At 37.8% G+C, this 24,402-nt stretch overlaps 2 protein-coding genes across 2 annotated transcripts; one reads left to right on the plus strand and one right to left on the minus strand.

Annotated features, from left to right (window-relative positions):
* Nucleotides 1–1,520: 1,520 nt before the first annotated feature.
* Nucleotides 1,521–5,283, minus strand: LOC122974889. Its single transcript, XM_044342950.1, has 2 exons — nucleotides 5,083–5,283; nucleotides 1,521–2,909 (listed from the first exon to the last, which is right to left on the minus strand). Exons 1-2 carry the CDS (start codon nucleotides 5,135–5,137, stop codon nucleotides 2,167–2,169), a joined length of 798 nt encoding a protein of 265 aa, XP_044198885.1. The 5' UTR covers nucleotides 5,138–5,283; the 3' UTR covers nucleotides 1,521–2,166.
* A 5,009-nt stretch (nucleotides 5,284–10,292) lies between these two features.
* LOC122974366 (E3 ubiquitin-protein ligase TRIM39-like) lies at nucleotides 10,293–13,408 on the plus strand. Its single transcript, XM_044342345.1, has 2 exons — nucleotides 10,293–10,302; nucleotides 11,172–13,408. The coding sequence occupies exon 2, from the start codon at nucleotides 11,174–11,176 to the stop codon at nucleotides 12,860–12,862; it is 1,689 nt and encodes a 562-aa protein (XP_044198280.1). The 5' UTR covers nucleotides 10,293–10,302; nucleotides 11,172–11,173; the 3' UTR covers nucleotides 12,863–13,408.
* Nucleotides 13,409–24,402: the final 10,994 nt, after the last annotated feature.

A 24,402-nucleotide genomic window follows, 5' to 3' on the forward strand; every position in this document is an offset into this window, starting at 1 on the left:
TCTGGTTTCTTCAGTCTCTAAACTGAATATCTTTGGGTTGTGGACAAAACAAGACATTTGAAGACGTCATCTCGGACTTTAGGAAACATTAATCGACATTTTATAGACCAAACAACAAATCGAGAAAATAGTTGACAGACAGATTATTTTTTTTAAATACATAAATAAATAATTAAATACTATATCTAATCAAGTTTTAAAATCAATTAAGATATTTAAAAAGTACTTCAAATTAGTGCATTATTCATTGGTAAAGTGATATTTATATGAAACTAAACATAACAAAAGCTCAACACAGCCAGGGGGACAACTATGAACTGGGGAAAAACCAGTAAAGAAAATATTGTTACACACAAATATAAATTTAAAAAAATATTGTTTGTATTATATTATCTAATTCAACTTTTTAAAATCACATAAATGTCACATTTTCTACCCAGCAGCTTTCTTGTTTTGTGATGTCAAGTGCAGTAACTTTATTAACTTGATATTTAAAACCATTTTTCATAAGAGAGAAATCCATTTTGTGTCTATGATATCACGGACACAAAGTGTACAAAAAACAAAGTAGAGGCTATATCATGAAAAAGTCACACATTTCATTGCACACATATAGTACTTTTATTTGTGTAGATCAAAACACATGTAGAGCAGTACAATCTTGTCTGGATCCATATTTACACTGTGATTGGACCGACAATTTTGTTGGTAATCATCATCGGTCATAAATTCTCTAACAGCAAAGACATTGAATAAACCTCACAGTTACGATAAATGAATGAATGAATTTACTGAGAACTACCCTCCTAAAACTCTACATTTAAGGGAGAATTGTCACAATAACACAAAATGAAAATGAGACCCATGATGAAAAAACCTTAACATTTAAAGCAGATCTAATAAAATCAACAAAACTAATCTGATAAAAACAAAAACAACACTGATGTTTTACTACACACATAAAATGTACCTTTTACCACAAACTTACATTTTCTTTTTTTCAACTGCTTCAGTATAACTTTCCAAAACATGATCCATTTTAGGAATACTGGACTCAATATATCACATCCTGACAAAAACTGATTTTTGTTGTCACAATCATTTTAATCAAGGTAATGGTCTGTTTCATTTGGTCGCCTGTCAATGGCGTCATACCTTCTTTGCGTCAGCATTGTGACTGTCCACCAGACACTGTCATAAATTGACTTTTTATCCAGTCTTAAGCCACATTTTTAGGATTCACTTTTCAGATCTTGGTTGTTTTTAACTATTAACCGGATGAAGGAATTTAGTCATCACATGTCTCAAGTTATCAGAGAAACAAGCAAACGTTAGAAGCAGCTCAGCTAACAGCCCCTACCAGATGTCCTGTGCCCGCCCGGCAGGGAAACACTAATTTCTAACGTGAAACTGCTTTATTCAGTGTTTTTACCGGTTTTAATCACCAGGTCTGTATGTTCTGGAGAGGAGGAGACCTCTGCAGATAATTCGGCTCCCGGTAAAAACATCCTGAACAATCAACAATGAAGACAACAACTCCCATGATCCCATGCTACTTCACGACGTCATCAAACTCTGTCTTTTGTTGTTGCTTTGATTAGCGGCAGAAATGACATATCGTGCATCTAATTCACTCTGGAAACCAGGTACCGCCACTTTAAGAGAAACACCTGTAGGCAGATAATTAATATTAATAAGTTCATGCATGGCGTAACACTGGTGGCACACGTTTCTGTTTCTTTTTGTTGTTAGCGTGATAATTGTTAATGTGGATAATTGGAGACAGCTTGATGCTAGTAAAGCCACTTTGCCTCAACACAAAATATATGTTTAATATTGTTGTTATTGGCATAAAAAATGTTAATCATCAAAAATAAAATGCACAACAGAGCCAATGGAAGGAAACAGAGTCCAGGATCGTAGTAGTACAGTATTTAGATCTTAGTGGAGTTGAGACTATTTGTATCTGCAGTATCTACACTCGTGACCTTTGATGAAAAAAACAACCAAAATGAGCAATAAAGAAGAAAAAACCTAAAAAAGGGAATTTGTACAGCTCAGCACTTGGAGTGTAAACAGGGTCTATTTTTATCTATCAGTCTACCAAGTGTTACAGATAAAGGGGCTGAATTTCGTAATGTTGCAAGAGAACAGGGACAGTCAGCACTAATACTGAGAACTTCCTTTCTGCACTGGATATTGGGCAAGAGAATACACACACTCATCACCGCATCCGTTAGTTTTCAGCTTGTTAACAGCCGTGTACAGATTATCAGTCGGTGTTGTGGAGGTGCTTGGAGTTTCAATGATGCTTGTCCAGTAGTGCGGATATTCAACATCAGATTCCCTCCTTGGCTGCATGTTGTCGTTTTCGATCTCCTCATAAATCACCTCGGTGACAGTTTTGTCCAAGTTGGTGCTTCTCTCTGCTCTCTTTTTTGTGCAGAATCTCAGGGTTAACATGGCCAGAAGCATCAGTGCAGCACCTATGACTGCACCAACAGGTACTTTCCAAATGTCTGAGGATTCTGTGTCTGCAGCTTTTCCCCTCTGGTCTGGTGCAAGACCAAAACCCTGTATGTCATTTATTGGTGTGACTGGTACATTTCCACCTTCCGGCTGAGCATTGGGAACCACCATGTTGGAATCTGTGATCACGTGCAGATATATCTCTTTGCGATTACAGTAATACATTGCAGAATCGTAGCTTTTGACGTTAGTTATAACCAGCGAATGATCTGCAAGGGAGCCATAACGTTTGTCTGTGATGATCTCTCGGCCATTTTTGATTGTGACAAGGGTCACCTTCTTGCCATTTATGTAGCGGCTCCATGTCACATCTCCCTCAGGATGAGGACAGGGCAGTGTAGCCGTTGTGTTCTGCAGCACAAACCGTTCCACAGGAGTCGCTGTAAAGTAAAAAGGCAGAAATTAGTAACACATTTAGCTTTTGGTCAACTTTTCTCCCAATTATCTATATGTTATATGTTCTTTACTTTCATACTAGCACCTAGCATATTATGCTTTTATTATGCTGGTTTTCTGTTGTTTATATCCTGTTATGATGGTGTATGTTAAACATGCTCAAAGTTCCAAAACTTGAGGTATGCAGAAATGCTGCCTGCAAGTCAAAAGTCAGGGCTTCAACCTGCTCTGAACACTTCAGTTGCGACTTGTCTTTTTTCACAACATGCAACATGTACAGATGGATTTGAGAAGTTGACATTTGGAGTAAAGAAGGAGAAAAAGCAGTGAAATCTTGTTACTATAGTTTGTTTACGTAGCCTCCGGAGCTAGCTAGCTAGAGGAAGCTTCCTGAAGCTGACCAATCAGAACAGAGTGGGCTCATCAAGAGGCGGGGCCTTAAAGAGACAGGAGCTAAAACGGCCTGTTTCAGACAGAGGCTGAACTGAGGGACTGGAAAAAATGTAATGTTCAAACTGTAATAAATTCAAAATCTTCAGTCTAGCATTTGTAGTATTCGATATTGGTATCATGCTATTGTTCTCTTTGCTACCGTAAAATAGATGAAAATTGTAAAGTGCTGTGATTCAACATGAAACAGTGACACAAGTTGCCCCCAAAAAACACAAACTGATATTTTTGAATTATGTTCACAAACAAGCAAATAAGATACAAGCTGTTAATTAGCTTTAAAGTTGATGGTGGACATATTTTTGAACCTTAGAGAGAGTCAGGCTAGCTGTTTCCACGCTTCCAGCCACATATATTATTGAAAATTATTCAAACGTTCAATTAATTAAACCAATTTTGAATTCAAAAGTCTATAATCCTGTTTGAATTACGTAGTTTTCTTTGTACCCTTAGAGGAGGCATTCTTAAAATTGCCCGGTCAGTGAGCCATTTAGCTAACGTAAAGTAGGGGAAACTAGCAAGCTGTTGAGAAGTTCTGAAAGAATGGATAAACTGTTGTTCAGAAATAGCTCTATGCTAACTTAGGACAGAGAGTGGTGTCACTCAATCAATCAATCAATCAACCAATCAACCAATCAGTCAGTCACTCAATGAAATACTCAGAATAGCACAGATAGCATGATGAAGGTAGGGGCTGTTTACCAACTTGGTAAAAAGTAACTGCCATACAGAACCACAACAACAAATCTGAGCAACTGCCTTTTAGCACCCAGAAATAAGCAGAAAAACATAAGCAGGTCTCATATTTTTTGTAAATTGTTCAACATACATGATACTCACATCTTATATAAACAACAAATCAAACATTTACATGTATTCATTATATTAGACAATTTGATTTGTTATGCTTTTCTCTCAGTCTTTCGGACACAGTTGCTAAGAAAGGGGGCTATAGTATTATACCTTAACTTCCAGGTCAGAGTTCAGAGAGCCTATTAAGTAATTATATTAATGTAAATGACTCCTTCAAATTTAGTCATTTTAAAAAGTGCAGTAGTCTTGAATGGATGAAGCGAAACTGTCTCTATATTTACAGAACATGAACTCTTTGGCAACAGATATAGACACCCACTTATCACAGTATGTTGTCGACAAACACCTATTATACAAAGTAGTGGATCAGACTTAATTCAGACTTTTGTCAGAAGAATAATTTTTTGAATACATCAACATATATACGGAGCCTCTACTTATGAAAATTATTGTCAATATTTGAGCAATTGTAGATGTTATGGGTTTAAAAGGACTTCTACATCAATCTCTTTTATTACTCACATATTATTTTTGTTTGTCTTTTTTATATGTTTATGGAAATAATCAGAGAACTAGAGACGCTGTAGTAGCCCAATGGTTGCAGCTATTTCTACATAGCAGCAACGTCCCTGGTTTGACTCAGCCTGGTAATGTTTGTTGCAAAACATAGCCATCTCTCTTCCCTTTGTTTCCTGTCTGCTTCTCTACTATGAACCGTCGAATAAGACAAAAAATGTCCAAACACATATGATAAGTAATCAGAAAAATGTCTTTATAATAAAAAGATTTATGTACCTGACTAGATAATTAAAAGGTAAATGAATGGCCTAAAGCAAAAACCAAAGCTCTATAAATGTGATGTCAATAAAAGGCTAACAAACTAGATTTTCTTACCAGAAAAGCTGTGACAGAGGAATCCAGCAAGGACACAGTAGAGGTAAAGAAACATCTCTGCAACCTGTGAACCTCGTTATGTATGTATGCAGGATGAAACACACACACACACTGTTTTTATCTTAGAGGAACTTGTGACTAATAAATGTGACTGGCAGAAATGAAACTTGTGCCAATGGCTTTTGGTGTCTACATATTACTGTGCATACATCCAATTACTTATATTTTACAAATAAATGTATTTTAAAAGAAGGCTTTGGTTTTTTTTTGTTTAGTCTGGCATTCACTGAACATTTTTATCTGTCATCTCAGGGGGATTTTAAACAGGCAACAAAAAGCTTTGGGGTTTTCTCTACTGCTGAAATCTGTGCTAATTTACATGTCAAGTTTTAGTCAATAGCTCGCATGGATTGGACCAGTTTCTCCATTTCTTTTGCACTTTTTAACTGTGGAACAGATGGTTTGGGATGAAGCTACCATACAAGGTCAAGTTGGGTCCAAATTTATGGTGCAAATTTTAACTAAATTTCCAGAAAATCTGCAAAAGAAAAGTAAATTAATATTCCATCCACTGGGAATATTAGGATTTAGTTTATAGTTTATCACATTGACTGTGTATAAATATGGACGACACGTCTCCGCTTCCTGTCGCTACGAAAAAATGAAGCCAAAATATCTCCTTTCCGGGAGCGGCCATCTTGCTTGTGTAACGTCATTTGGAGCCAGAGTCTGCACAGTAGAGTTGGACGATGGGATAATGACGGCCCACGGCAAACGCTTGAGAAAACGTTTGAGAGTGGCTGTCACAGCTGTCAATCATGACGTCACACCCCCTTTTTATATCATCAAATAACTAATTAAAAGCAAACTTATCAGAAAAATGAATACTTCGACAAACATTAGCGTGATAAGAGCTACCTAAAATGACAGAAACCATCTTTGGGAAAAATTTACTTGACGTGCACTTTGATTTTTTAGTTTGGCTCATGTCCCATCTGCTAACATGGAGGGGGCGGGACTTATGATTATACTGCAGCCGGCCACCAGGGGGCAATCCAGATGTTTTGGCTTCACTTTTGGGGAGAGTAAATGCTAGATTGGATGGGCCGGAGGCAAACTCTTGCGAGTGTGGTTAGGGTTAGGGTGAGGCAGCCTGTTTGCCAGAATAAAACGTTGGCATTGTATCTACGTTTCAACACATGAAATACGTAGCATATTAACATTTCAACAAAACGCATTATATCAACATTTCCAAAATACGTATCATCTCAACAATTCTAAAGGGACACAGTTCACATGTGATCTATATGAGCTGATCTTTCCTATATAGGAGGAGGAGGGGCAGGTGGACGGTTAGTAAGTTTATTGTTGGCAGCAAGTTGTAAATCAGCAGAGAACATGGTTCGAGACCACCTCGGAACCGAAACCGATGTCCACTTCCCGTTTCAACCGACAAAAGCGGGTGTTTTTAGCGAGACGTCAGGACTTTTGCAGCCGTTTTTCTGGCGAGAAAACTGACATCGGCCATTTTTATTTTATTTTTTAAACCATGATCTTTCCCTAACCCTAACCAAGTGGTCTTTGTGCCTAAACCTAACCAGACCTTAACCACAGCGTTGTCACACCTTAAAACATCATTATTCAACGGATGGAAATGTTAATATGATACGTAGTTCACGTGTTGAAACTTATATATTCAACGTTTCTGTGGTTTGCAGAAACGTTCAATGCCAACGTTTTCTTCTGGTGACTGGGTTGAGTGAGGTGAAGGTTAAGGTTAGGGTTCAAATCTTGCAAGAGTTTCACAAATCATCCTTCTGGCCCATCCAATCTAACACAGGAACAACCTTTGAGGAGCTGTCATGATGTCCTTATTTTTCTCCAGCCGCCGTCCCAGGTCCTTCCTGTGTGGAGTTTGCATGATCTCCCTGTGTTTCCTCCCACCATCAAAGACATTTATGTTAGGGTTAATCAAGAAGACAAAAAACATCTTAAAGGATTAATTCACAACAGTTACACATATAATAATGTCACCTCTACTCCTGAATCTGATGGATAAAAGCTGACTAGATAGTTCTTTACTGTTCCTGGGTTATTTGGAACAAACAAAAAGAGCATTTAGTATAAGCAACTGTAAAAATATCAACAGAAACTCAAACATTTTGAATAGAAAATTCAAGGAACAACACATTAATCCTACCCAGACTGTTTAAAAGACAAGTGAACTCTGGGAAATGCAGTGCAAAAACACTACAACAGTTAATGCTTGTCAGCAAAAATTGAGAAAAAAATTAAATAAATAAGAGCCGCTCAGAGGACGTTGATGAACACATGTTTGCACATAACTAGTCAACTCTCAGTTTGTTGCAACAGAACATCTGTCTCACCTGTGAGTCATGAGGCTTTTCCAGACAATCGGCTTGAGGTTTCTTTCTTGAGCTGTATAAATAAAACTGAATTGAATTGAAAAAAAAATAGTTTAACAAAACAATAACACCAAACTCCTGCAGAACGTGCTATCGAGTCCTGACAGTAACAGGAAAGTTCTTCTGCAGTTTAAAAGTGTTGCCCACTGAAATGTAGCTCTAATGAAAAGTTACAGCCTAATGCAGACTCTTGGGCCACGATGGCACCTGGGAAAGATCAATAATATAACAACCAGACACTTTTATACTGAGCAAAACATGGAAAGCACTTCACCCTCTTTAGTCTGCAGTAGTTAAAGGAACTCTTCAACATTTTGGGAAATATGTAAAATAACATGTTCATTTTTGTGAAATAAGTTGCTTTTACAATCAGTCAACACTTTTCCCCTCACACTAATGACAACGATGTCCACACTGTTCTGAAACCTTGTCTGCATGTAAAGGACTGCAGCCTGTGCCTAAGAAAGAGGAAGTGAAAACAAAGGACTCCAAACACGGACAGAGATTCGTCTATTTTAGGCTGGACTGATGTGTCAGTGTGGGTGATAATGAACAACAAGCACCAGATCTGGTTTGATACAAGAAACTCTGCCAACAACGGAAAAAATGAGGAGCTAGAAAACAGAAGTGTTGAAATAAAGCCTGAAGTGGCAACTGTCCCACCAAGATAAGGAATAAACCAAGTTTATATAAATGCATTTCAATGAACACCATGAAAAGACTGTATATATATATTTATATTTATTTATTTATTTAAAGGCTCAATAATTTCATAAAACAGCAGACCTCTGTAGTTTTTAAAGGATGGGTTCAATATTTTTCAAGTGTCTTAAACCAACAGTCAGGAACCCAAATGAACATTAAAGCTGTTTTTCTTGCTGTAATCATTCCTCCTGTTCATACTGACCATTAGAAGATCCCTTCATAATGACCTTACAATGGAAGTGATGGAGGACAAAATCCACAGTCCTCCTTCTGTGCAAAAATGTATGTAAAGGTTTATCTGAAGCTAATATGAAGCTTCAGCGTCCAAATGAGTCAAATCAAGTAGATATCTTTCAACGTTACAGTCTTTTTAGTGCCAAAGTTCCTCTTTTTGTTACTATACTTCCACCTGCAGCTCAACAGGGAAACACTGTCCGAGGAAACACAAAGAGGGAATTTGATGCTAAAAAGACTGTAAATGTGTCAGATATCCACTTGATATGACTAACTCAGACTGCTGAAGCTGAATATAAGCTTCACAGAGACTTTTAAATGACTGTGTGGACACACTGTGGATTTTGGCCTCCATCACTTCCATTGAAAACACATTTGAAGGATCTTTTAATATCCAATATGAACAGGAGGAATGATTACAGCGAAGAAAACCTCTTTCACTGTTCATATGGACACCTGACTGCTGTTGTAAGATAGACTTGAAAGATTGTGAACCGTCCTTTAAGTTACACCCCTCACCATTAACATTCAAGACAGTCCAATCAGAATTTATATGCTTTGAGTTATTAGCTGATATTTACTTGTAATCCTTTATAAAACAGAATCTTCTCCTACTTTTAAAACTCCTTTAAAAACTGTTGAGTAAACTTGACCTTTGTCTGCTGGAAATATTGTTTTTTCCATATCCTAGAGACACTGTGTTTACGTCTTTTCAATTAAAGAAAATCACTAAAATATGTTATTTGACTAAAGGTGCCCAAACTTTTGCATACAGCTGTATATATCTATACACTACAGGATCCTTCTCACTTAAATATTTGCACGTTCACTTACACAGTTTAAGGTATTATAATATATATTGCATGTAGATTATTTTAATGAATAATTTAAATAATTTAATTTCTTATTTCAGTCTTGTTTATTTAATTAAAATAGGACTTCATCTATTTTCTTGCTGTAACTTGAATTTACCACCAATGAATAATAAAGTCTTATCTAATAAAAGGTTTCTGTTACTGCAATAAAAGTTTCTTAAACAGGGAAGATCATTACAGTCATCAAGATTTACTAAAACAGGTTGAGGATTCAAACCATCCAACTCCTGCTAACAAACACTTTTTAATTCTTTAAATGTTCCAAACCTCAGATTGACAGCAGAGCTGCTGACATGACGTTAGCTCTGTGGCTAACAGGGTTCACACTACAACTCCCAAACTCCCAAAGGACAGTGCTGGCAGTGTGAAGCATCACTCAGTACAGAGATGATAGATTCTACATTTATCCCTGTCAGGACTGTGGTGGTTCACCACAAAACAGTCTCAACTAATCGGCTTTACAGCAAAGGAACAAATAAGGTAGAACATGAAGCAAAATATAGAAATCATATCTGTATGAAATAAAATAAAATCATCCTTTATTTGTTGTCAACTGTCTTTCATCTCTTTTTGTGAAGTAAACTGGAAACTGTTAGTAGAAGTTAAAAAATGTGTTTTTGAAATAACTGTTGATTTAACATCAACGTTGACCAGACGACATTTGTTGAACTCAGTTCAAGATTAAGAGAAAAAGAACTTAATAGTCACATGAAAACTTCAGCAATAAAAACTGGCTGCCTGTTATTTACAGTCTCATCTTTGCTGCATGATATTTCACAATAATCATGTAAGTCAGAAGGAGGAAACAAACAACACCGGAAGGATGAGAGCTGCAACGTCACTCTGCGGAAATAAAACTATAAGTTTGTCAGAGTGACAGCAGAGCTGCAGTCGAGTCTCTCCACTTCTGTCCAAATAAAAATTAAACTGAGTTCATCAAGTCTTTCTCAACAACACAGCAGAGTCTCTGCCAAACACTGGTGAGTACAACTGATCATATTTAATGTTTCAACAACCAGCTTTAACACAGCAGACAGGAAGTTCCACTCTTTTCATTTCATACTGACACTTGTGAAATTAGTGACAATATAACTAAAGATGTTTTTACACAGATTCAGTGAAACAACTTTAATTGTTTTTTAAACAGTCTCTCTGTGTCAGTTCTCAGGACTTTTGTAACTTGTAACTGAATCTCTGTGGTTTGGAGTTCAGCTTCACTCCAACCTTCCTGGTCTTATTACTATTTACTGATCACTTCCTACAGACACACTGCATTCTATTTCGTGTAGCTGTTTCACATTAAAAGCTTTCTACCAACAAGCAGCAGCTTTTATTGTGAAGCAGCTGGCTGGAAGGTGTTTGTCACCAAGTTAGCAGAGTTTTGTTAGCAGTGCTATTCTTCAATAACAGTTGGTCTACACAACAAGATATGGACATATTCTGTGTTATGTTGTCAGTGGTTCATTTTAAAGATTGTATGGAAGAATAGTACAAGCAGAAACAGCCACAATGAGCTGTTAGATAAAGAGCTGCAGATGACTGTCTCTTACTGTGTTTGTGTAAACCAGCTCACATAAAACACGTCATCAAAGTAAACAACAACTTTAAACTCACCATGCAGCCTTGTGGATAACTGTTTGAGCTGCCAGCACAACTTCAATGATCACAGTTGCTCACGACTCCGTTCACGTGTTCCCATCCCGATCAATAACAGGGAAAATATAATTCAATATTACTTCACCTAATATCACATGTTATACTTAATACAACAATAATTATCTTTATTTCTTTTTGAACAAATAATTTAAATTTATTTTGAATAAATTGTGTCTTTTGTTTCTCAGTGTAGATATGTCTGCTGCCAGCTGTCTGCGATCTGAAGATCAGTTTCTGTGCTCCATCTGTCTGGATGTGTTGACTGATCCAGTCACCACACCATGTGGACACAACTTCTGCAAAAACTGCATCACTGAACACTGGAACAGTAATGACCAGTACCTGTGTCCCATGTGTAAAGAGGTTTTCTACACAAGACCTAAGTTGAAGGTGAATACTTTATTCTCTGAGATGGTTTCTCAGTTCAGACAGGAAGCTCAACAGAAAGCCAGCAGCAGCAGCTCAGAGCAACAAGCTGCCAAACCAGGAGAAGTTCCCTGTGACGTCTGTACTGGAACCAAACTGAAGGCCCTGAAGTCCTGTCTGGTGTGTCTGACCTCCTACTGTGAGACTCACCTGGAGCCTCATCTGACAGCTTCACGTCTGAAAAGACATCAGCTGATGGACCCTGTGGAGAACCTGGAAGACAGGATGTGTATGAAGCACGATAAACCTCTGGAGCTGTTCTGTAAGACCGACCAGACATGTGTCTGCGTGCTCTGCTCTGTTTTAGACCACAAGACACATGATGTTGTTCCTCTGGAAGAAGAATATGAAGGAAAGAAGGCAGAGCTGGGGAAGACAGAGGCTGAAATTCAGCAGATGATCCAGAAGAGACGAATGAAGATTCGAAAGATCAAACACTCAGTCAACCTCAGTAAGAAAGATGCAAACAGAGAGAAAGCAGAAGGTGTTCAGGTCTTCACCGCTCTGAAGGAGTCTGTTGACAGAAGCCTGAATGAGCTCATTGAGACGACTGAAGATAAGCAAAGAACGACAGAGAAACAGGCTGAAGACTTCATCAAAGAGCTGGAACAGGAAATCTCTGAGCTGAAGAAGAGAAGCTCTGAGGTGAAGCAGCTCTCACGCTCTGAAGACCACCTCCACCTCCTCCAAAACTTCCCGTCCCTGAAAGCTGCTCCACCCACCAAAGACTGGACAGAGGTCAGCGTCCGTCCACCATCATATGAGGGGACTGTGGTGAGAGCTGTGACTCAGCTGGAGAAGACGCTCAGTAAAGAGACGAAGAAGCTGCTCGCTGAGGTCGAGCTGAAGAGGGTCCAGCGGTATGCAGTGGATGTGACTCTTGATCCTGATACAGCACATCCTAAACTCATCCTGTCTGATGATGGAAAACAAGTAAATCATCGTGATGTGAAGAAGAATCTCCCAGACAACCCAGAGAGATTTTCTCCAAGTCCCTGTGTTTTAGGAAAGCAGAGTTTCACTTCAGGCAGATTTTACTTTGAGGTTCAGGTTAAAGGGAAGACTGACTGGGCTTTAGGAGTGGCCAGAGAGTCCATCAACAGGAAGGGAAAAATCACACTGAGTCCTGAGGATGGTTACTGGACTATAGTGATGAGAAATGGAAATGAGCACAAAGCTTGTGCTGGTCCTTCAGTCAGTCTCTCTCTGAAGTCTCAGCCTCAGGAGGTGGGGGTGTTTGTGGATTATAAGGAGGGTCTGGTCTCCTTTTATGACGTAGATGCTGCAGCTCTTATCTACTCCTTCACTGGCTGCTCCTTCACTGAGAAACTCTACCCATTCTTCAGTCCCTCTCCTAATTTTGGTGGTAAAAACTTTGCCCCTCTGATCATCTGTACTAAGGGAACTAAGAGAAAACACAAACTAGGATTTCTATTTAAATTTAAATCTCTATTTTAAGATCTGATCAAATCCACAGAACTTTAGTTTCATTTCTAGTCAAAAACACAAAGTTTCCAAAAAAACCCCAAAACTTTCAGTTTGAAGTGAAACCACAGAAAACAAAGTGTGAATATTTCACAGTGTCATAAAGCTTCATTGTAGAGTTCGGCCGAGACCATGACTCCACAGAATATGTGTCAGTATGTTACAGGCTGTAATAAGTGCTGAAACACTTAATGACAGAACAACAGAAATGAATTGATTGATTGATAATTATTTAAATTATTTGTCAGACAAACATTCTCAGGCTCCATCTTTTTAAATGTGAGGTTTTGCTGCTACTCTCTGCTCTATATGATGGTAACTGGAATATTTTTGGGTTTTGGACTGTTGGTCAGACAAAACATTCAAAGACATCTTGAACTCTTAGAAACTGTGATGAATATTTTCACTATTTTCTGACATTTTATAGAGTAAATAATGATTCAAAAACAGGTTAAAACAAGGTTAATTGTTAATGAAAATAATCATTAGTTGCAGCTCTACAGTTGATTAATAGAATATGTGTATAAAGGATTTTCTTATTGTGGTGTATTTTCATTGAAAGTCATGGTGTGCTAACAGACAATATTAAACTATGCAGGGTGATTCATAAACCTTATAAGAAATAGCGTGTTAAAATCTTATTGATGATGTATCTGTAATCTCATAAATCACATTTAGTCACGATGAAAGTATAGAAGCACAGTAAAAGAATCATAATCATACACTAGATAAATATGAGTGTGATTGTATTACACTTTGCTTGGGTCTGCATTAAAGTCTTCACCTTTTTTAAAAATACACTTTGGAGAAGATCAAGAAATAAGGGTGTAAAGTGGCAAGAATAACTTATAAAAAAATAAAGGCCAGGAGTGGAGAGAGAAAATGATCCCCAATAATTATATTAAAAAAATGGACATAACTAGATAGAACTGAATATGCCAGTACATATCCACATCAGCTCAAAACCTATCTTGGAGAGTTTTGACCAACAACGAGCGACAAAGATAAAATATAATGGTGTAATTGGCCAAAGATAAAAGAGGATGGACAATAGGTGTGACCTATGCCGACCCAAGGATATAAAAACTACGCCTTGAAGGCAAGAACCTTCAGAGCAACCTGGTTCATCTTGTATGCACTAATTGCTCTCCTTTTTTACCGGCATTAAAGAACACTTGGCTGCTTGGACCTCTGACTCCTGACTTTTTATCATCAAAGAGCAGTTTTTTTGATCTGGTGTTTTCTTCAACTGTCATCCATCGATCTGACACGATATTATTTTGTCTTACGTTTGTTTAGTTTCTGTCCACTTTGGCCAATTTGTTTCTTTGAATATTGAATAGATTGATTATGATTTCAAGAAATCTGTAAATATGTGATTGTAAAAACCTGTAAACTAAACTATGTCTGTAGTTTTAATGTAAAGCTTTAAAAACATGGCCTGAGTAAGCAGTGACTTGTTGAACACCAAACACAAAAAATAAAAGCTGGTTTACAGAGAAGCTGTGTTTGTGTTTCTGTTACAGTTCATTAACAATCACAAATGTTTTTCTGCTTTCTTTACCACACACTTATTAGTCTACATATGCAGCTTTGTATCATCATGTTTCAACATTTTCTCTCTGCACAGATTTTTTTTTTTTTACTTAATTGACCTACAATCTATTGAGAGGTTTGTTTTCTAGAGAAGCAAATTATCCATATGTTTTTATTGTTGCACATTGCTAAACTTTATGCCAACTGTACAGTAACCAGTATTTCAACTAAAACATCCATCAGTGCTTAATGTCACCTAAGATCATGACTACTACATTTTTATTCTGTTTCATTAAACATTTAACAGTTGCGACCTGTCCCATATATCTCAATATTCTGTATATGCGTCATTTTGATTTGGTCACCCTGCAGTTCTTCTTCTTCGAAAATGTTTCTCCATAAACACAAGGCCTAAATCATTCCCATCATGCACTTTGGCAGGCCAACATGGTTCAGACACTGTGTTTGGGAGAAACAACTGAGATAAATATGATGAAGGTCACATGACAGACAAGAGTAGCTAAAACACCAGGCTGCTCCTCCCTCCAGGTCTTCATGTCACATCTCTAATACCTTAACATAACAATCTCCTTATTTAAAACAGAAAACTATATGTTCAGTTGGGGTACAACGGAGTGAAAAGCTGTCTGTCATAGAGACCTAACAGCCTTCTGCATGTCTGACCACCTTTACATCACTTCCTGTTGCACTGCGGTAACAACAACAAGCTTCTCTGTGGGCCACTGACTGTTTATGACACAGAACGACCACTAGATGGAGCACAACACAAAGGAACAATGAGCCCAAAGTTACTGTACTGTTGCCACGCAGCAAACACTGTTGATACATGCGAGTGAACACACTGTCTGTCATGTACAGGATAACCACTCATGTTGACCAAGGAAACATTATTACTGAGAGACACCATTTCCTCCATCTAAATCAACTTGTTTCAAGAAAATTCTGGAGCCATGTCTCATCTTCAGTGCAATGATCTGTCATACTCCGTCTTGTTTCTAGACAGAAGCTGATTCCTTGAAAATCCCTGAAACAAATAGCCTGCACAGGTGAAAAATAGTTAACTCACATTTTGTGGTCCTCTTTTTAGAAATATAAGTCTTGAGAATAAAATATTGATAGTAATGAACAGGCTTAAGCCCTGGGCCCCCAACCGAGGACCAGAGGTAATTTCCTTTGTGACTACATACAACGTAACACTGAATGACCTCTGTGCACGTTCACCTACTGTACCTGCAGCCTGGAAAATTGACCTTTTTTACAGCAGACATTTTGACATGTTAAGACAGATAAAGCACAGATGCAATTAACAACACTGATTATGACTGAATCCCATGTAGTTTTGTAATGCACTACAATAGTATAGTTCATGATGTTTCACCAGTACAGCTTACTTGGATACCTTAATGGAACTGTGATATCATTAATGTTATCAGTTCCACCTATATATATATATATGTTCAATTCCTGCTATATATAAGTCAAAATATCTGCTGTGAACAAGGTCTATTATAGACTGATTTAGACTGATTGATTGCCTGACAAGCCTTGTCTAAAATGTCCCAAAATGGCCACCATTACACTGCCGAAATTGTTCTGGCATGGTTTGAGGAACATGACAAACAGTTCAAGGTGTTGCCCTGGCCTTTAAATTCTAATTCCCTATATATATATATATATATATATATATATTAGGGATGTGCAGAGAGTCCAGTATTTGTATTTGTATCTGTATTTGTTGAGGCAGCAAAATTATTTGTATTTGAATAAAAGTGGAAAGAGGCTTAAAAATCCTGTTTTTGTTTTTATAACGCTTTTAATTTTAGAGTTTAAACTATCTTACGTTGGAGGGCCGCACACTGGGTCTTGACCTGGAGTCTCCCAGATCATAGATTACTGAGCTGACTACTGAGTTAAAACTTTACTCATTGACTCATTGCAGGCAGACCTCTACCTATTTATACATCCATAACACAGAGACAGCACACCATGTAACATGTAGAGGAACTTCAAAAGCGATTCTTGCTTTGCACTTTTCATTCATTGCCTATTTTTTACAACCTAACTTTGTGGAAAGGAAAAGGGGAGCAACAGGTTATGGAGAGTCCCTTCGGACTTACCCCTGATAGATGCAACAGCAGAGCAGAGGAGAGATACTGAGATAACGATGTAACCGACCTGCAAACTGGTATTTGACATGTATTTTTTTTCTTCCCAAAAACAAATACATTTTTTAAATATTTGTATGAAACAAATATTCGTATAAAACCCACTATTTGTGCTTTGCCGAATAATGTATTTGTGTTCGGGCACACCCCTAATATACATACTCAGCCCTGTAACCACTGACTCTACATTTTATCTCATGGTCTTCTCATGAATGCAAATAATTTTGCTTTTAATTTGACAATGGTGTAATGGTTTCACCCTGAACCCTCACTAGGATAATCAAAATAATTGATAGAAATATTGATGGCCAGTGGAAAGAAACAGACTCCAGGATCAAAAGAAGTACCAACAGTGCAACTGTACAGTATTTAGAGCTTTTTGTTTTTTGTATTCATTTCTTTAATAATGAGTACAGGTTTCAGTATTTAGATCTTAATAGAGTTGAGACTGTTTGTATCTATAGTATCTACACCAGTGATCTATCTATCAGACTACCAAGTGCAACAGATAAAGGGGCTGAATTTTGTAACCTTGCAAGAAAACAGCGACAGTCACTTCAAATACTGAGAACTTCCTTTCTGCCGTGGATTTTCGGCAAGAGAATACACACACTCCTCATTACTGCATCCGTTAGTTTTCAGCTTGTTAACAGCGGTGTACAGATTATCAGTTGGTTGTGTGGAGGTGCTCGGTGTTTCAATGTGGACATTCAACATCAGATTCCCTCCTTGGCTGCATGTTGCCGTTTTCGATCTCCTCATGAATCATCTCGTTGACAGTTTTGTCCAAGTTGGTGTTTCTCTCTGCTCTCTTTTTTGACCAGAATCTCATGGCAAAACGTACCAGTGCAGCACATATGACTGCACCAACAGGTACTTTCCAAATGTCTGAGGATTGTTGGTCTTCTGCAACTGCAGCTTTTCCCCTCTGGTCTGGTCCAAGGGAGGGCAGCGTAGCCACTATGTTCTGCAGCACAACCTGCTTCAAGGGAGCCGCTGTAAAGTAAAAAGGCAGCAATTAGTGACACATCAGTCTTTGGTAAACTTTTGTGTCAATTATATATAGTATGTTAGCTTCTTTACTTCCATACTAACACCTAGCATAAACTGTGTTAAGTGATAGTCTCCTTTCTAACACTTAAAGGGGACATATTATGCTGTTATTATGTTGGTTTTCTGTTAGCTAAATACTGTTATGATGTCGAATATCTATTTTAAACATGGTCAAAGTTCCAAAACTTGAAGTGAATGTCTGTAGATATGCTGCCTGCAAGTCAAAAGTCAGGGTTTCAATCTGCTCGGACTGCTTCATTTGCAATGTTTTTTTCTAAATTGCCAACAAACTGACGTCAACTTGTCGCACATGCCCATAAACAGCCGTTCATTCTGTAGCCTTGGCTGCTGAGGTGGTTTCTAAGGTGTGTTCTTCACATTGTCCACACTCATATTTCAGATGTGATTCAGCTCCAACATGTATGGATGGATTTGAGAAGTTGACATTTGGAGTAAAGAAGGAGAAAAAGAAGTGAAATCCTGCTACTATAGCTTGTTTACGTAGCCTCTGGAGCCGGAGGAAGCTTCCTGAAGCTGACCAATCAGAGCAGAGTGGGCTCATTGGGAGGGGGACCTTAAAGAGACAGGAGATAAAATGGTCTGTTTCAGACAGAGGCTGAACTGAGGGGCTGCATAAAGGACCAGTATAAGTTAAATAAGGAGTTTTTAACTGTAAATCACGCAAAGATATTCCGGTAGAGCCCCAGAATATAAATATAGAGCTGGAAATGTGCAGAATATGTCCTCTTAACTATAATTCTAGTTCTAGGCTGGATCCGATAACTCGTTCACTCATTCACTACTCCCTTTAAAATAAACAACATCAATAGTGAGCAGAAGTGACACACAGGTCAGGGTTTTTTAATACTTGCACCCACCTGACCCGTTATGAGAGCTAATCCACACCGCCCAACTTGCAAAAATATGCGTTAATCAACCACCCAAACCCAACCTGACCACAAACCACCGTAATGTAGAGATACAGATACATACAGACCATAACATAGTCTGTAATGGTGTCATCGGACAGGACAACCTGGCTGAATCTCTCCCACACCTTACATTTTTGGCTCACTTGGCATACAACCTTAGCGTCACCCGTCTTTTGTTGGTCTTTCTGACCAAAAAAGAAAAAAAAAAGTTTTGGTGGAATAAAAAAACGCAACAGATACCACTAAGAGAAAAAAACTCAAAGGTGAAGCTTCAACACTCTAAAACACATCCACTGACCAAAACTACAATCACAAATTGATGATAAAGCTGTGTGTGTGTGTGTTTGAGAGAGAAAATGACAGAAAGAGGGGGAGAGAAGGAGGAAGGTGGACTAGTAATGCACAGCCTAGTCTATTGCATGCAGTGTTTCTTAAAGTTATTAATACTTACTCAGAATGCTGCTTTGTCACTTTTTATAAAACCGATAGTTCCGGTCCTTGATTATGATTGGCTGAGCCGTGTTTGAAGCCGTTATATATATATACAAGCAGTAATATAAAATACTCTGTAAACACACACCTGTGACCGCATTACAACAGTATTACTGTACCAAACAAATTGTTTCAAAATGTCAGATTCTGTTGTTAATTTTGATTTACTGGGTGGGCTAAGCCTGGTGGAAAGAGATGGACAGCATGGAGGAGGAAGATAAAAAAGAAAGGAGACACTGAAATAAATGAGAGAGACATTTAAGAGCTGGAAAGGTCAAGAAACAATGATGATGTGGTCCTTTTGCTGTTTTCAGACCTGGTGTGCTGAGAAAGATCTGGCTATTGATTTTAAATCAATCACCAAAATGGAGCTAAACCAGGCTCCCTGTCAGTTTTATGCCCCTGTGAAAAACGGGAAAGGTAAACTCTATGGTTTCAGCAGTTATGTTGACCTACGTGCTGGACTTAACCGGTGCATAAATGATCCACCATTCAGCCAATCCTGGTGTCTGTTGAAAGAACCTGAGTTTATCACTAGCAACAACGTTTTCGTTGGAGTAGTGAAAAAACTTCGAGAAGGACGTGACAAAACATACCACCACCAAGCGTTAATGGAGGCAGACTTTCAGAAAATCAAGCACTCTCAGACACTGAATCCAAACACACTTGAGGGTCTTGTCGACAAAGTCTGGTTTGATGTGCAGTTACATATGGGATGAAGAGCTAAAGAGGGCAACCACCAACTGAAGCCCAAGTCATTTATCATCCGCCAAGACACAAACAGTCAGAAAAATGCAACGCTGTCATTCAATAAATGCAAAAAACGCCACATAGATGCCGGCAAAAAAGACAAAGAGAGCTTGCGGGGATTTATGTTTGAACAGCCAGGAAACCTACTGTCGCTTTGTTGGAGAAAGTATATCTCTATCCAAAGCGGAGAGCTGTAGTAAGTACAATCTTGTTTGAATTAAGTTGCCTAGTATTTCTAACATTGCTCCATCAGTACCACGCTATCGTTGTTCTCTTTGCTGACCCAAAATTGAAGAAATTTGCTTGTTGAGTATTGTTGTTGTTCTACATTAAACAGTTACACAAGTTGGCCACAAAAAAAAACAGATTTATTTTTGAACTTTGGAGAGAGCCCAGCTAGCTGTTTCCCTTTGCTTCCAATCACATATTCAAAATTATTCAGACATTGGATTAATTGAATTAAATATTTGATCTATCTCTCTCTCTCTCTACATATAATAAGGCTGTTTGAGTTAGTTTGCTTTCGGAGCATTCTTAAAATGCCCTATTAGCCATTTGGCTAATGGAAGATGGGGCTAAAACTAGTAAGTTGTTCAAAAGTTCTGAAAAGAATGGATCAACAGTTGTTGAGGAATAGCACATAACTGTCCCAAAAAACACATATTGTTTTCACAATTCTGTTTATGTACTGATGTATTAATCAGTGAGACTTAAAGGTGTTGGTAGGTGTATTTTTGAACTCTGTAGAGTGCCAAGCTAGCTGTGTCCCCCTGCTTTCCTTTCATGCTAACTTAGGCTAGGTTAGACTCCAACTCAGAATATCACAGATGGCAGGATGAAGGTAGGGCTGTTTTCTAACTTTGTAAAACACAACTGTCATGCAGTAACATTAGCACAACAACAAATCTGAGCAACTTCCTGTTAGCATGTCACCCCTGTGAAGCAGTGGAGGCACAAATGAGCATAAAAATGTAACTTGTGTTGCATTTGAATTCAACTGAAAGAATTAGTCCTTAGAATTTTTGTAGATTTGTCATTAATATAATGACTCCTATCTAGTGCAGACAACAAATCAAACATTAACATGTCTTGTTATATTGTCTGCATTAGACAATTTGACTTGGTATCCCCAGTCTTCAGGACACGGTTGTTAAGAAGGGTGACTATAGTATTATATCATAACTTCCAGGGTTCAGAGAGCCTATATATTAATGTAAAAGACCCCTTCAAGGTTAGTCATTTTAAACAGTGCATTAGTCTAGTGTTTAATGGATGGAGAAACACTATCTCTCCATTTACAGAACATTAACTCTTTGGCAGCAGCAACAGACATAGACGCCCACTTATTATGTTGTTACAAACTTATTCGAAGTACCAGATCAGGATTAATTCAGTTTTTGTCACAACACAAATCAACCCAAAACTCATGAACAATAACACACTCCCAAAAAGTATCGACCAAGTTATATCCTGTATAGTGTAACTGCAAAACAATGAAAGGTAAAAAAGTAGATTCCAATAACTTATTTGGTAAATTAGTTTTTTCTCCATAACATATAACTCATATTGAAGACTTTACATAATTGGCTTGTGATTCCTAATTTTCATATAAAACTGGATCACTTTTATTTACAGTAATAATCAAGTCCTCCATAGACTCTGCTCATAAAAGTTACCGTCAATATTTGAGCAATTGTAGACGTTATGGGTTTAAAAAGACTTCTACATCAATCTCTTTTGTTACTCACAAATTATTTTTGTTTGTCTTTTTGTATGTTTATGGAAATAATCAGGAAACTAGAGCTCTTTGGTAGCCGAATGGTTACAGCTCATTCCACATAACCGCAACATTACTTGTTTGATTCAGCTTGGGGACCTTCATTGCAAGTCATACCTGTCTCTCTTCCCCTTGTTTTCTATCTGCTTCACTACTATCAACTGTCAAATAAGACAAAAATGTCCAAAAACATATCTTAAAAAAAAGAAATAATCAGAAAACTGTGTTTATGATAAAAAGATTTTTGTACCTGACTAGATAAATAAAAGGTAAATAAATGAATCTTGGCTTAAAGCAAAAACCAAAGCTCTATAAATATGATGTCAATAAAAGGCTGACAAACTAGGATTTTCTTACCAGGAGAGCTGTGACAGAGGCACCCAGCAAGGAGAAAGTAGAGGTAAAGAAACATCTCAGCAACCATAACCTTGTTATGTAAAACAGGATGACAGACATGCACTGTTTTGATCTTAGAGGAACTTGTGACTAATAAATGTGGTAGGCGGAATTTTAACGTGTTATTGGCTGTAAGTGAGATCTCATATTCACACCTAGGAGTTCTACATAGAGGATTGTTGCAAAAACTATACTATATACTATACTGACGACAATGTAGATCTTGAAAACATGGAATCACACAAAGTGCCCCCGAAATATTGACAAAGCATATTAGTCCTCATCATGACTACATATTACTGTTCACTCTGTGGGTGAGGGGGCTGTAACCTATAATACATTCAACACTTACTACAAGAGACTTACTACAAGCACACATGACTGGCCTTATCGATATGGTGTTGGTAATATGGATGATAAAATTCCTCTTAGATAATTTAAGAACAATATGGCAATAATACGGAGGGGCACTCGGTTATATAACCTACCTCTCCAAGCAAGACTGGTCAATGCTATGCATGACAGGCCTGACTATAACCTTCCATAGAGTGTATTCTACCTGACCTACACACTCAAAACAAGATACAACAACTTAAACCACAGAACAGAAGCAGCAACTGCATTCAAGATGTGAGCACACAAACTATTAACCTCTATGCTTTCAGAATGTGACATGTCCAAACTTCTGTGCACAGAATCAATTAGGAGTTTCTGCTCTGACATTTTCAGTGGCAAAAATATTCACGGTGAGAGATAGGTTAATATATTACAACACAGTTACACTGTACGGAAGCAGCTTGACATAAACAATTAGTCTACCCTGCTGCACAGTGGCAGACTCAGGCTGTCTCAGGGGCAGGGGTGAAAAAATATGAAGGGCACCCCCACTTCACAATGTTTATCCCCCATACAGTGCACCCTATAGGGCACATTTTTTCACTGAAAGGGCACCCAATTCTGCACTTCAGTATGTCAGACTTAAGGGAACCCTAAATTGCACTTAATCCTTTTTTTCCATTTTTTTTTTGTTCACTAGGAGGGCACCCATACAGAACCTCCAGCTTACACCATTACAACAGCATCGTAGGGCACTGCATTACATCCTCTTCGTTTAAATGGAACATCATATTATCTTGTCTTTGGGGGTTCTTAACAGGGCACTATCACATTTCTTCCACTGAAAGGGCACCATGAGAGTACTTCATTCCAGATTGTCACATATGGATGTCCTCTATAGGGCATTTCATCCTGATTTACCCATAACTAGACAGTCATTACAGAATTTTTCTATGATTTGTTGGGTCTCTGTAAATTAAAGAGTACGGTCTAGACCTGCTCCATATGAAAAGTGCCCTGAGATAACTTTTGTTATGATTTAGCGCTATATAAATAAAATTGAATTGAAATGAAAAAAAAAAAGAATTTGTGGGGCAACTTAGAGGGCATTTTATTTATTAATTTATATAATCTTCTGCCAGTGCCTAAATAACATTTCAGCCTACCAAATCCATATGAAGACCAGGTAAAATCCATTTTCGTCACTTCCGAGATGAACTTGAAAAATGAGTGTGAGAACACTTGTCAGGTAATTTAGGGCAAAACCTGTAAGATACTGCAGTTGTGCTCCTTTGCTCAATTTGTTTGACAGTGAAAGTGATTTCAATGCAATAAGAAACTGAACTGCAAAAATGGCAGCACGGTGGCTCAGAGGTTTGCACTGTTGCCTCACAGCATGAAGGTCCTGCTCGGTTCAAACCCCGGCCGTCCCAGGTCTTTCCTGTGTGGAGTTTGCATGTTCCTACTGTGTTTGCGTGGATTTCTGCCAGGTGCTCCGGTTTCTCCCACCGTCAGAGACATGTATGTTAGGGTTAGAGACCATTGCAGCATTTGTTTTGCACTTGTTGGTTTTGAAACAGATGGTTTGGGGTAAAGCTACCATACAAGATCAACCAGGGTTTCATCCAAATTTACAGAGCAAATTTTGACCAAATTTCCAGAAAATCTGCAAAAGAAAAATTAATTAATTAACAAATTTATATTTGTTTCCATCTAAGGTCAATATTAGGAGTTAATTTATTAAGATAAACAGTCGGTGCCATTAAACCATTACAGAAGAAGACACGAGATGACATCATTAAAACAGCGGGAGTCAAAAGCTCAAACAATGGAAAACCATGTGGAAATATGACATTTCTACTGGCCAAAATTATGCTGAAATGAATATTGCACAATTATTAATAATTGCCAACAATACTCTGCCTCACACTGGGCACCATTTTGTTGGGCCTTGGCTACAAGTTTGGCTATCAGCAATAATTAATGATTATCAAAGATAATTAATGATTATCTTTGATAATCATTAATTATCTTTAAAATCAATAAAAAATGATT

Source organism: Thunnus albacares, chromosome 3 (assembly GCF_914725855.1).
Source record: "Thunnus albacares chromosome 3, fThuAlb1.1, whole genome shotgun sequence".
In the NCBI taxonomy this organism is placed as follows: Eukaryota; Metazoa; Chordata; class Actinopteri; order Scombriformes; family Scombridae; genus Thunnus; species Thunnus albacares.